General features: G+C 36.2%; 2 protein-coding genes and 1 pseudogene across 2 annotated transcripts; all 3 read left to right on the top strand.

Annotated features, from left to right (window-relative positions):
- Positions 1-874: 874 nt before the first annotated feature.
- Positions 875-1,820, top strand: LOC137771972 (olfactory receptor 1165-like). The gene is given in 2 exon segments (XM_068555792.1): positions 875-907; positions 909-1,820. Coding segments are annotated over 2 exon segments (945 nt in total).
- A 7,177-nt stretch (positions 1,821-8,997) lies between these two features.
- Positions 8,998-9,935, top strand: LOC137772265 (olfactory receptor 5D13-like). Its single transcript, XM_068556123.1, is given in 2 exon segments — positions 8,998-9,607; positions 9,610-9,935. Coding segments are annotated over 2 exon segments (936 nt in total).
- Positions 9,936-11,132: 1,197 nt separating this feature from the next.
- On the top strand, positions 11,133-13,054 carry LOC137772266 (olfactory receptor 5D13-like; annotated as a pseudogene).

Below are 13,054 nucleotides of genomic sequence, written 5' to 3' on the forward strand. Positions count from 1 at the left end.
CTTTTCTAAGATCAGAAGGTACACATGTTCAACCTTCCTATATGATTTAATGATTTAAAACAAATTATATTCTAAACTAGGAATGCAGGATTTTCTTTAAATTGTCTTGTTTGTAGCTCATGGCAAACACCCCTGTCAAAATTCTCTGGAGTGTGATTCCCCAAAGTCACTCAAGTAGATGTAAGTACACAGCATGATCCCTAAATTTAGTTTCCAAGTCTGGCTCACTCTCAAGAGGTTCTCTATTTGTCTCTGATTTTTTTAATGAGAAAAATTAATTTTCTTGATGACTTTATGGGAATATACTTTGGAAGAAGTTTCCATACCCTAATTACAAGTTACAACATTTTTTATAAAAGTTATGTTTTTGTGAAATAATTTTCAAGAATCTTATTTAAACCAAAGAAGACCTCAGTAAATAAATCTATAAAGAATATCTGGCTTCTGGTGAGTTGTTAAACTAAGTGTTATACTTTAATTCTGATGTGGGAAACTCTGAAATCAGCAATATTTTTGGCAGAGAAACACCTATGCAACCCTAGTGGCAGTGCAATGGTATCTATCTAATTCAGTTGAGAAAAAGAATACAAGTTACTGAACTCTATTTCTTACATCTTTAAGATTCTTGGAATGCATTAGCCATTCTCTGAGCCACCCCTGATGCTCAGTTCATCCTGGTCCATCCTCCCCACGCCCCTCCATCAGGACTCAAACTTTCACCCACACACACGAAGACACATGATGCACCCTTCAGGCTCCAACTGAGCCCCGTTTGTATTCCTGGGAAACACCAGACTCCACCCACCAGGACCAGTCCTCTGCCCAGCCTGGAAAAAAAAACACCCCCAATTTCTGTCATATTTGGTTGCTCAGAATGAACTCTCTGATTTTCTCCGGCAGGAACCATAGTGATGGATGAGAGAAACCAGAGTGCTGGAGTCACCTTTGTCCTCTTGGGCTTCTCAGAATACCCATACCTCCAGGTGCTGTTCTTCTTGGTCTTCTTGGCCATCCATACAGTTTCTGTGGTGGGTAACCTGGGTATGATTGTAATCATCAGAATCAATCCCAAACTTCACACCCCCATGTACTTTTTTCTCAGCCATCTCTCCTTTGTTGATTTCTGTTACTCTTCTGTACTTACACACATACTATTAGAGATCTTGGTTGTGGACATAAGGACTATCTCCTATGTGGGTTGCATGATGCACTTTTTCTTTGCCTGCACACTTGTGATTACAGAAATGTTCATGTTAGCAGTGATGGCCTGTGACCGGTTTGTGGCTGTTTGTAACCCCCTGCTCTGCACAGTTGCTGTGTCTCCTAAGCTCTGTACCCTCCTGGTAGCTGGAACCTACATATGGGGTGGCATATGTTCCTTGACAATCACATATTCTCTTTTGGAGCTACCCTTCTGTGGTTCTAAACTCATACGTGACTTTGGCTGTCAGTATTCTGCCATCATCTCTGCCTTCTGTTCTGATCCCTACTTCAGGCAGATGACAGGTTTCATCATTTCTACACTCAATGAGGCATGTAGCCTCCTGATTATTCTCACCTCCTATGTTTTCATAATTGTCACAATCATCAAGATGTCTTCTGCTGATGGACTCCAAAAAGCCTTCTCCGCCTGTGCTTCCCGCCTGACTGCCGTCACCATTTTCCATGGGACCATCCTTTTTCTCTACTCTGTGCCCACCTCCAAAACCTCACGACTCTTCATTAAAGTAGCCACTGTGTCTTACATACTTGTGATCCCTATGCTAAAGCCCCTTATCTACAGTCTTAGAAATAATGATGTGAAGGAGACAGAAAGTTAATCAACACCAAACTGTTTTCTCACTCAATGTAATTTTGGGTGAGAAGAGAGAAATATACATATATAGAGAGAGATAGATAGATGATAGATAGATAGATGAGAGAGAGAGAGAGGGAGAGAAAGGTATTTTCTTTTCTTTTTTGTTTTTTTATTTATTTGATTGCACCTGGTCTTAGTTGCGGCTTGCCGGCTCCTTAGTTATGGCTCGAGGGCTCCTTAGTTGTTGCATGCAGCTCCTTAGTTGCAGGATTCAGACTCTTAGTTGCGGCATGTATGTGAGATCTTGTTCCCTGACCAGGGATCAAACCTGGGCCCCTTGCATTGGGAGTGAGGAGTCTTAACCACTGCACCACCAGGGAAGTCCCAGGACTTATTTTCTTAAATGTGCTTTATACATTCATTGATGGTTATTAAATTTTTCTTCAAATAATAGGATAAAATTTATTGAGAAAATTAATTAGATAATTTATATATATGTATGCATGTGATTATTAAATCACACTGTGCTTTTAAAATAATCACCTTCAGTTTGAAAGAAAAAGAGAAATAAAATTCTGTTTATGTCTCACTCCCAGAATGTAATAGGCTAAATAACGGTGCTCTCAAGCTGCCCACATCCTCATCCCTAATTTACAGAATCTGTAAATTATTACCCTTCCATGTTTTCTCCCCTTCCTTTCTGTTCCCTTCCTTTCTTTTCCTCTCTCTCAAATCATGAAATGTGACAAACAGGTAGACAAGCAATTCTGAATAACCATCCTGTATGTTACTTTCTCCAAGAAATTAAAGGCAGAACATTGTCAGCACTTTACAGCATTTCCATAAGCACTTTTCTAGTCACTATGCCTCTCTAACACCACTAGGAGCCAACTCCATTGTGGCGTTCAGAACTTTTTCTTTTCAACCTGAGAATAGGTTATGAGAATATAAAAGTTAACTTTGCCTCCTTTTGAAATTTGAATAAACAAAATCTTAGAGTGTATTCCCTTATGTCTGGCTTCTTTGGTTCAGCATTTTGTTTTAAAAGAATATTTAAGTTATTAACTGTAAGAGTAGTTCATTTTTTATTGCGGACAAGTGTTCCATAAAATAAATATACGATAATATGCTTATTCATCCTACTGCTAATGGACTTTTGCTATTTCCTCTTCTTTAATGAAGTATACAATATTATAATAGTTTTAGGGGCACAGCATAATGATTCAGTATTTTAATAGATTATACTCCATTAAAAGTTATTACAAGAAGATGGGTATAGTTTCCTGTGCTATACAATATATCCTTGTTTCTTATCTATTGTATACAGGGTATTTTGTATATCTTAATCCAATACCCCTAAATTGCCCCTACCACTTTCCTCTACAAAGTCTACAAATAACAAATGCTGGAGGGAATGTAGAGAAAATGGAACACTTTTATATTGTTGGTGGGAATGGAAATTGGTGCAGCCAATTACATACTGTCTGGAAAACAGTATGGAGTTTCCCCAAAAAACTAAAAGTAGAATTACCATACGATCCAGCAATTCCACTCCTGGTTATTTCCTCTTTTTGTCTCTAATGGAATTGTTGCTATGAACATCTTGTACAAGTATGTGCTGCATTGCACATAAGCACTCATTCTATGAGATATGCCCTATGTCTGAAAGTTCTAGATCAAAGGGAGCTTGTTCCTTGTCTTTTACTAGATACCATCAAACAATTTTCCAAAGTAGATCTATTAGTTTACATTCCACCCATATAGTATGTGGGTTCTAATTATTGCCCATTCTTGCCAACATTTAATATTGTCATACTAGACATTTTAATATTTTCAAGTTGGTGGGTGAGTAGTGGTACTTCATTTTGGTTATAATTTAAATTCCTCATTATTAATGTAGTTGAATTGCTTTACTTCAGTTATTAGTCATTTGGCTATTCTTCTTTCTTGCGAAGTGCCTATTCAGGTTTTTTTGTCCATTTTAAAAATTAGGTTGTTTATATTTTATTATGAAATATGTAGTTCATTATACATTCTAAGTAAAAGTCCTTTGATATATGTATTGTGAATATGTTCTCCTACATTGTGGCTTGTCTATGCACTCTTTTTTTTTTAACATCTTTATTGGAGTATAATTGCTCTGCAATATTGTGTTAGTTTCTGCTGTATAACAAAGTGAATCAGCTATACGTATACATATATCCCCATATCCCCTCCCTCTTGCGTCTCCCTCCCACCCGCCATATCCCACCCCTCTAGGTGGTCACAAAGCATCGAGCTGATCTCCCTGTACTATGCAGCTGCTTCCCACTAGCTTTCTATTTTACATTTGGTAGTGTATATATGTCAATACTACTCTTTCACTTCGTTCCAGCTTACCCATCCTCCTCCCTGTGTTCTCAAGTCCATTCTCTACCTCTGCATCTTTATTCCTGTCCTTCCCCTAGGTTCATCAGAACCACTTCCTTTTTTTTAGGTTCCATATATATGTATTAGCATACAGTATTTGGTTTTCTCTTTCTGACTTACTTCACTCTGTATGACAGACACTAGGTCCATCCACCTCACTACAAATAACTCATTTTCTTTTCTTTTTATGGCTGAGTAATATTCCATTGTACGTATGTGCCACATCTTCTTTATCCATCCATCTCTAAATGGATACTTAGGTTGCTTCCATGTCCCGACTATTGTAAATAGTGCTGCAATGAACATTGTGGTACATGACTCTTTTTGAATTACGGTTTTCTCAGGGTATATGCCCAGTAGTGGGATTGCTGGGTGGTATGGTAGTTCTATTTTTAGTTTTTTAAGGAATGTTCATACTGCTCTCCATAGTGGCTGTATCAATTTACATTCCCACCAACAGTGCAAGAGGGTTCCCTTTTCTCCACACTCTCTCCAGCATTTATAGTTTGTAGATATTTTGATGATGGTCATTCTGACCGGTGTGAGGTGATACCTCATTCTGGTTTTGATTTGCATTTCTCTAATGATTAGTGATGTTGACCATCTTTTCATGCATTTGTTGGCTGTCTGTATGTCTTCTTTGGAGAAATGTCTATTTAGGTCTTCCACCCATTTTTGGATTGGGTGGTTTGTTTTTGTGGTATTGATTTGCATGAGCTGCTTGTATATTTTGGAGAGTAATCCTTTGTCAGTTGCTTCATTTGTAAATATTTTCTCCCATTCTGAGGGTTGTCTTTTCACCTTGTTTATGGTTTCCTTTGCTGTGCAAAAGCTTCTAAGTTTCATTAGGTCCCATTTGTTTATTTTTGTTTTTATTTCCCTTACTCTAGGAGGTGGGTCAAAAAGGATCTTGTTGTGATTTATGTCATAGAGTGTTCTGCCTATGTTTTCCTCTAATAATGTCTGGTCTTACGTTTAGGTCTTTAATCCATTTTGAGTTTGTTTTTGTGTATGGTGTTAGGAAGTGTTCTAATTTCATTCTTTTACATGTAGCTGTCCAGTTTTCCCAGCACCACTTATTGAAGAGGCTGTCTTCTTACTTCTTCTTTTCCAATTTGGATTCCTTTTATTTCTTTTTCTTCTACGATTGCTGTCGCTAAAACTTCCAAAACTATGTTGAATAATAGCGGTAAGAGTGGGCAGCCTTGTCTTGTTCCTGATCTTAGAGGAAATGGTTTCAGTTTTTCACCATTGTGAATGATGTTGGCAGTGGGTTTATCATATATGGCCTTTATTATGTTGAGGTAAGTTCCCTCTATGTCTACTTTTCAGAGAGTCTTTATCATAAATGGGTGTTGATTTTGTCGAAAGCTTTTTCTATCTATTGAGATTATCATATGGTTTTTATCCCTCAGTTTGTTAATATGGTGTGTCACCTTGATTGATTTGCATATATTGAAGAATCCTTGCATTCCTGGGATAAACCCCACTTGATCCTGGTGTATGGTCCTTTTAATGTGCTGTTGGATTCTTTTTGCTAGCATTTTGTAGAGGATTTTTGCATCTGTATTCATCAGTGATATTGGCCTGTAGTTTTCTTTTTTTGTGACATCTTTGTCTGGTTTTAGTATCAGGGTGATGGTGGCCTCATAGAATGAGTTTGGGAGTTTTCCTCCCTCTGCTGTATTTTGGAAGAGTTTGAGAAGGATAGGTGTTAGCTCTTCTATAAAGTTTTGATAGAATTAACCTGTGAAGCCGTCTGGTCCTGGGCTTTTGTTTGTTGGAAGATTTTTAATCACAGTTTCAATTTCAGTGTTTGTCATTGTTCTGTTCATATTTTCTATTTCTTCCTGGTTCAGTCTTGGAAAGTTGTACTTTTCTAGGAGTTTGTCCATTTCTTCCAGGTTGTCCGTTTTATTGGCATGTATTTGCTTGTAGTAGTCTCTTATGATACTTTGTATTTCTGCAGTGTCAGTTGTTACTTCTTTTTCATTTCTAATTCTGTTTTTTTGAGTCTTCTCCCTTTTTTTCTAGATGAATCTGGCTATTGGTTTATCAATTTTGTTTATCTTCTCAGAGAACCAACTTTAGTTTTATTGATCTTTGCTATTGTTTCCTTCATTTCTTTTTCATTTATTTCTGATGTGATTTTTATGATTTCCTTCCTTCTCCTAACTTTGGATGTTTTTTGTTCTTCTTTCTCTAGTTGCTTTAGGTGTAAGGTTAGGTTGTGTATTTGGGATTTTTCTTGTTTCTTGAGGTAGGATTGTATTCCTATAAACTTCCCTCTTAGAACTGCTTTTGCTGCATCCCATAGGTTTTGGATCATTGTGTTTTCATTGTCATTTATTTCTAGGTATATTTTGATTTCCTCTTTGATTTCCTCAGTGATCTCTCAGTTATTTAGTAGCTTATTGTTAAGCCTGCATGTGTTTGTATTTTTTACAGATTTTTTCCCCTGTAATTGATATCTAGTCTCACACCATTGTGGTCAGAAAAGATACCTGATACGACTTCAATTTTCTTAAATTTACCAAGGCTTGATTTGTGACCCAAGATATGATCTATCCTGGAGAATGTTCCATGAGCACTTGAGAAGAAAGTGTATTCTGTTGTTTTCAGATGGAATGTCCTATAAATATCAATTATTATATCTTTTTCCATCCCCTCACTTTCAATCTGTATGTGTCCCTAGCTCTGAAGTGGGTCTCTTGTAGACAGCATATACACGGGTCTCGCTTTTGTATCCCTTCAGGCAGTCTGTGTCTTTTGGTTGGGGCATTTAATCCATTTACATTTAATGTAATTATCAATATGTATGTCCCTATTACATGGGTTTGTGGTCCAATGAATAATACTCCAATTATAATTCTCTGTACTTTATAACTTCATTGTCATGGAGGGAAATACAAGAGCCAGAGTTTGGCAGAGTTTAGACTGTGAATTCAACTTCTGGCTTTTTCTTTGTATTCTTTAATATTTCTTATGTCCTGGAAATAAAATGCCATTTTATTGGCATACTCATTGAAATATACTACCACTTTCGTTGCAAGCCTAAAGCCTGTTGATATCTTAAAGAATGTTTGATTACTGAGAAGAAATATACATGAGGTTCATTAATCATAAAAGGAAATCCTCAGTAAATTAATCAAGAACTTCTGGTTTCAGGTCAATTCATGTCTCTTTTGGTATCCTTCAATTTACATGGAAAAGATGGAGCTCATATAGATTATTCCAAACACTATAGATGGCCCCTTTCTATGATCAGAGACATTTTAATTTTCACTAACAGGGCATGAAGTGTTTCTAATAATTAAATTTTATATTACAGAAACTGGCAGCAGTGAGCAATGGGGAAGTTGCAAAAGATTCATAGCATATTTGTTGATATTGAAATTCCATAGGCCTAGTTTCAATTTGAGTACAAACCTAATCCTAATCCACTGATTTTCTCCAAATCATTTGAAATTGCTAGAGTTAAACACCAAGTCAGTTTCTGAGTATCTTTTGTTATTAATTTAGTCTGAACCATAATGGATATTTGCATTGTATCTGCCCAGTCTCACTGGCTATTAGAAAGAATATGCTGATCACACATGTTTTATGTCTAGGGTTGTTTGTAGTTCATGTCAATAGGCATTCATGGAGCTGAGTCTGGAGCCTGAAACTTGATCCAGACAAAGCTAAGAAGACAGAACAGATCATCCATCTAATTTTGCTGCAGCTTTATGTCTATAACTTGGGGTCATTCATTTTATGGTCTTACTGCTCTCACTTCTCTATCTTTCCCAAGTTTGCCTCATCATAACAGAGAGCTTGCTTCTTACTGGTTGAGAAAATGTGTAATTTTCATTGTATCTTAGCACATATTTTGTATGAAATTATTATTGGTGAATATAATACACTTCTGTTTCCCAAAAAACTATATTTTTTATTGTATATTATATTTAATCACATATTTATAATTTTAAAATATATTTCAGAATAGATGACCTAAAAGCACATTAACAATTAATACAATTTAATTAATTAACTTTAATTAATAGAATAATAAAGGTTAAGCAAATATCAATAAATAAGACCCACTTACCCCAGGAGGCAGTGTACCATTAATGGAGGTTTTTATGGTTCCTACATGATCATTTTATGAATAAGATTCTGTAATAAAATTTTAAGCACTAAAATTAAGGAAGGTATAAACTAGCTACAATTTAAGATTTATTCCAACTCATAAATGCTATGGGTGCTTAATTTTTATTATGCCTAAAAATCAAAAATGTAAAAACAATTAATACTAAGATGTATGTGGCACTATTTGCATGTCATGTGATCTCCTTGATCCTTAGCATAATTCTTAGAACCATAACAAGGTACTCTGCTTCTATTTTACCTCTCTTGCTTCTGTTTTACAATTTCTTTTGTGCTCGAAATTTATATTTCAGTTCTATATTAAAAATACTAACAAGGGCTAAATTTTAAACAATAGGATGAGTCTATTTTAGTGGTTGTCATAATTTAGCATGTATCAAAAATCACCTGGAGGGCTGGTTAAATCACAAATTGCAGGCTCCATTCTAGAGGTTTTGATTCAGGAAGTTGGAGATGGGGCCAGATAATTTGCATCCTAAACAAATTCTCAGGTGCTCCTGCTGCTGCTGGTTTGAGGACCATACCTGGGGAATCTATATCAACTCTACAGAGACATATGAAGCTTCTGTCTTCTTTATTTCTCTTTTCTATTCATTTCTACTTTTGGGGAATAACTTTTGGTTCTTTATTCAACAGGAATCATGATGTGATCAGAAGGAAATCAGAGTATCATACCCACATTTATTCTCCTGGGTTTTTCAGAATATCCAGAACCCCAGGTTCCACTCTTCCTGGTTTTCTTGTCTATCTACACAGTCACCATGGTGGGGAATTTGGGCATGATCTTGATAATCATCAAGATCAATTCAAAACTCCACTTGATCATGTACTTTTTCATTAGTCACTTGTCCTTTGTCAATTTCTGTTATTCTACTGTAGTGACACCTAAATTGTTGGAGAACTTGATTGTGGAGGACAGAACCATCTCTTTCTCTGGTTGCATTATGCAATTTTGTTTTGCTTGCATACTTGGAGTAACAGAACCTTTCATGTTAGCAGCAATAGCCTAGGACTGTTTTGTGGCAGTCTGTAACCTCTTGCTCTATAACACTGTTATGTCTCAGAAGCTTTGTGCTCTGTTGGTGGCTGGGTCTTACTCATGGGATATAGTGTGTTCCCTGACACTCACATATTTTCTTCATGCATTATCCTATTGTGAGTCTAGCATCATAAATAATTTTATCTGTGACCCCTCTGTTTCTGTCTCCTGCTCAGACCCCTATATCAGCCAGATGCTATGTTTTATTATTGCCATATTAATGAGGTGAGCAGGCTGGTGGCTATTCTGATGTCCTATATACTCATTTTTGTCACTTTTATGAGGACGCCTTCTTCAGGCAGGTGCCGGAAAACCTTCTCCACCTGTGCCTCCCACCTGACAGCCATCACCATTTTCCATGGAACCATCCTTTTCCTTAACTGTATCCCTAATCCTAAAACTTCTTGGCTCACAGTTAAAGTGACTTCTGTGTTTTACACAGTGGTGATTCCCATGCTGAACCCCTTGATCTACAGCCTGAGGAATAAAGATGTAAAAAACACATTCAGAAAATTAGTTTTGCTTTATCACTCCATATAGTATTTTTAGATTCATTATTTTATTTCTGAAAAACTGATTTACTGCACTACAGATTGTTCAGCTCTTGTAGTGCAATTGATGATTCAAATCTTTTAATCAATAGGCTTTTAATTAATATACCTATGGCAGCACAACATTTTATTGATTGTTGATTATTGATTGTTGCCATTAACATTTAGTGAAATAGCTGTAAACAACATGTAAAGCAAACTGGAAGAGAAATTATTTGACTGTCTTTTGTAAAGTTTTGTAAATTATTTTTAAATGCTTTACCATATACAGTATAATTTTATATGTGTGTTTCCAAAGTAAAACTGATTCCCAACTCATCAGATATGAGAGGGTCTCAGATGAGTCCCTAGAATTGTAATCAGGAAACTCATACTCCAGAGATTGCTTTAACAAATGTTTCAGTTTACTGTAGCTTGTAATGAATCCTTTGCTAATCATTGTATAATAAATGGTGGAAGTTAATTTTTATTCATGAAACATATAGCCTGCTGACTAGCAAACAAAATTAACTAAAGTATTGTTCTGCTTTCCCTAAATTCATATCCTTATTTTATTCCAAAAGTTTTTTTTTGTCTGTGTGTGTAATCAAGGCAGTGGGATATTAGAATAAGAGGGTCCCAAAATGGACTCAAGCAACTCTGGCCATTTAAATTTCAAAAAACATGCCATTATAATTCAATAGAGAAATGATAATTTTCAACAAACAATGTTGAGATAACTGGCTATCCATATGGATAAATGAGCCTTTACTTTTACTTCATAACATATACAACCATTAACATGAACGAAATGAAATGGATCATAGATGTAAACATAAAAATTAAAACTAAAAAATTTTAGCATGAAACAGAAAAAATATCTTTCAAAATTTATTAATAAACTTATCATTAATAAAATGAAAATATAAGCCACAGATTGTGAGTAAATATTTGCAATATATTTGTTTGATAAAGGATTTGTGTGCAGAATATATAGAAAACTCTTCATACTCAAAACAAGAAGAAAAATGATCTAGTTAAAGAGTTGGTGAAATATTTGAGCAGACATTTGACAAAACAAAATATACAAATCATCTGTAAACACATGAAAAGATACTAAGCATAATTAGTCATCAATGAAATTCTCATTAAAACTAAAACTAAAATCACAATGAGATACTTCTGCACTCCCATTAGCAAAGCTAAAATGAACGAGTTTCAAATATTGGTGAAGATGTGGAGCAAGTTGAATGTTTATGCATTTCAGAGGAGAGTGAAAGGTTAAATGACTTTGAAAACAGTTTAGCACTATCTTATGAAGTTATGCAAACACTTCTTCCTATACAAGGCCCAAACTACTATGCTGCAGAAACCGATATAAAAACGTGTATGCGTTTAACCCTCTAAGTTGGTTGTGCAGCAAAGAAAATTAATATACAAGAAGTTTGCTAGATTTGGGTGATTTGGGTGCAGAAATTGGCTCCAGAGCTGGTCCAGGTGTCGGTGATGGAGAGAAGATGCACTGTGGAACTCAAGCCTATCCCATTGAAAGAATAACCATGCAGACCCGTGGGATTCTGGATCAAGGCCATGTTATGTACAACAAATAATTCTATGCCTGGTGAGAAACTGCCTCTTTTGTGCTATGGCTTCCTTAAAGTCTGGCAAGGGTTAGTCAGGTTGTCATGGGCCTAGAAAGCACAAGTGGATCTAATTGGGTGGTATTTTGGTTTAGCGGAACCAGTGGATTGGTTGACACCCAGTGGTTTTAGAGACTTAAACATGTTTCCAAAATGCATTTGTCACTTTTAAGAGATTATATTATTTAACTGTATTAATATAAGCTTGGAAGTATGGATTGGGCATATTTAGAAGAAAACACAATTTAGTTTCAATAAAGTACATCACTGTTTCTGAAAATAATAATACTTATGTTAAGCAATAAAACCAGAATCCAAGTTATGTTGTTTATACACCTCAAAGCACATGTGCTTTATACACAGAAAAGGACAAAAAAAAAATCACACAGTAAATGTAATAGCAGTTATCTCTGAATAGTTGCATTTTAGCTGATTTATCTTTCACTTTGGGTTTTACTGTAGTCACCATATTTTCTAGTTCAGTTCGTATATTTTTCTGTAATTAATTTTTAAAAAGAAATTCATGGGGGTAGGCTAGATGAGGCGCTGTCTCCAGTGATTTAGAAGAAACTACCTTCTTGTAAATTTCCACATAGAAAAACATTCAAGCTAATTTCTGAGTTTGTGACATAAAAAGAAATAGTTCAGTAAATATTCTCTGGGGTCTAAATTGGGGTCTAAATCCCCAAGGCCATGGACACATACATAAGCCCTACATTTTGTTCATTGGCATCAGATTCCACTTCCAAATCTCTCTCTCTCTCTCTCTTTCTCCCACCCTTCATTTCTCCCAGTTTTTCCACCCAAACTCTTGGAGAACTTGGTTGTGCGAGACAGAACCATCTCTTTCCCAGGATGCATCATGCAATTCTTCTTAGCTTGTATAGTTGCAGTGCAGAAACATTCATTTGTCAGTGATGGCCTATGAGCGATTAGTGGCAGTTTGTAAGCCTCTACTCTACACAGTAGGTCACGTCCCTAGAGCTCTGTGTATCGTTAGTGGCTGGGCCCTACACGTGGGGTGTAGTCTCTTCCTTGACACTCACCTATTTTCTACTGGCATTATCCTTCTGTGGGTCTAACATCACAAATAATTTTGTCTGTGAGCACTGTCATTGTCTTCGTCTCCTGTTCAGATCCCTACATCAGCCAAGCGCTTTGTTTTGTCATCGCCATATTCAATGAGGTGAGCAGCTTGGTAATTACCCTCACTACGTATATGTCCATTTTTGTCACTATCATAAAAATGTCTTCTGCTGGTGGGCGCCAAAAAGCCTTCTCCACCTGTGCCTCCCATCTGACTGCCATCACCATTCTCCATGGGACTGTCCTTTTCCTTTATTGTGTAGCCAGCACCAAAAACTCATGGCTCATAGTCAAAGTAGGTTCTGTATTTTATACAGTGGTGATTCCCATGCTGAACCCTTTGATCTACAGCTTCAGGAACAAAGATGTGAAAGAGAGTGCCAGGAAATTAATGAATCGCTGA

Source organism: Eschrichtius robustus, chromosome 11, assembly GCF_028021215.1.
Source record: "Eschrichtius robustus isolate mEscRob2 chromosome 11, mEscRob2.pri, whole genome shotgun sequence".
In the NCBI taxonomy this organism is placed as follows: Eukaryota; Metazoa; Chordata; class Mammalia; order Artiodactyla; family Eschrichtiidae; genus Eschrichtius; species Eschrichtius robustus.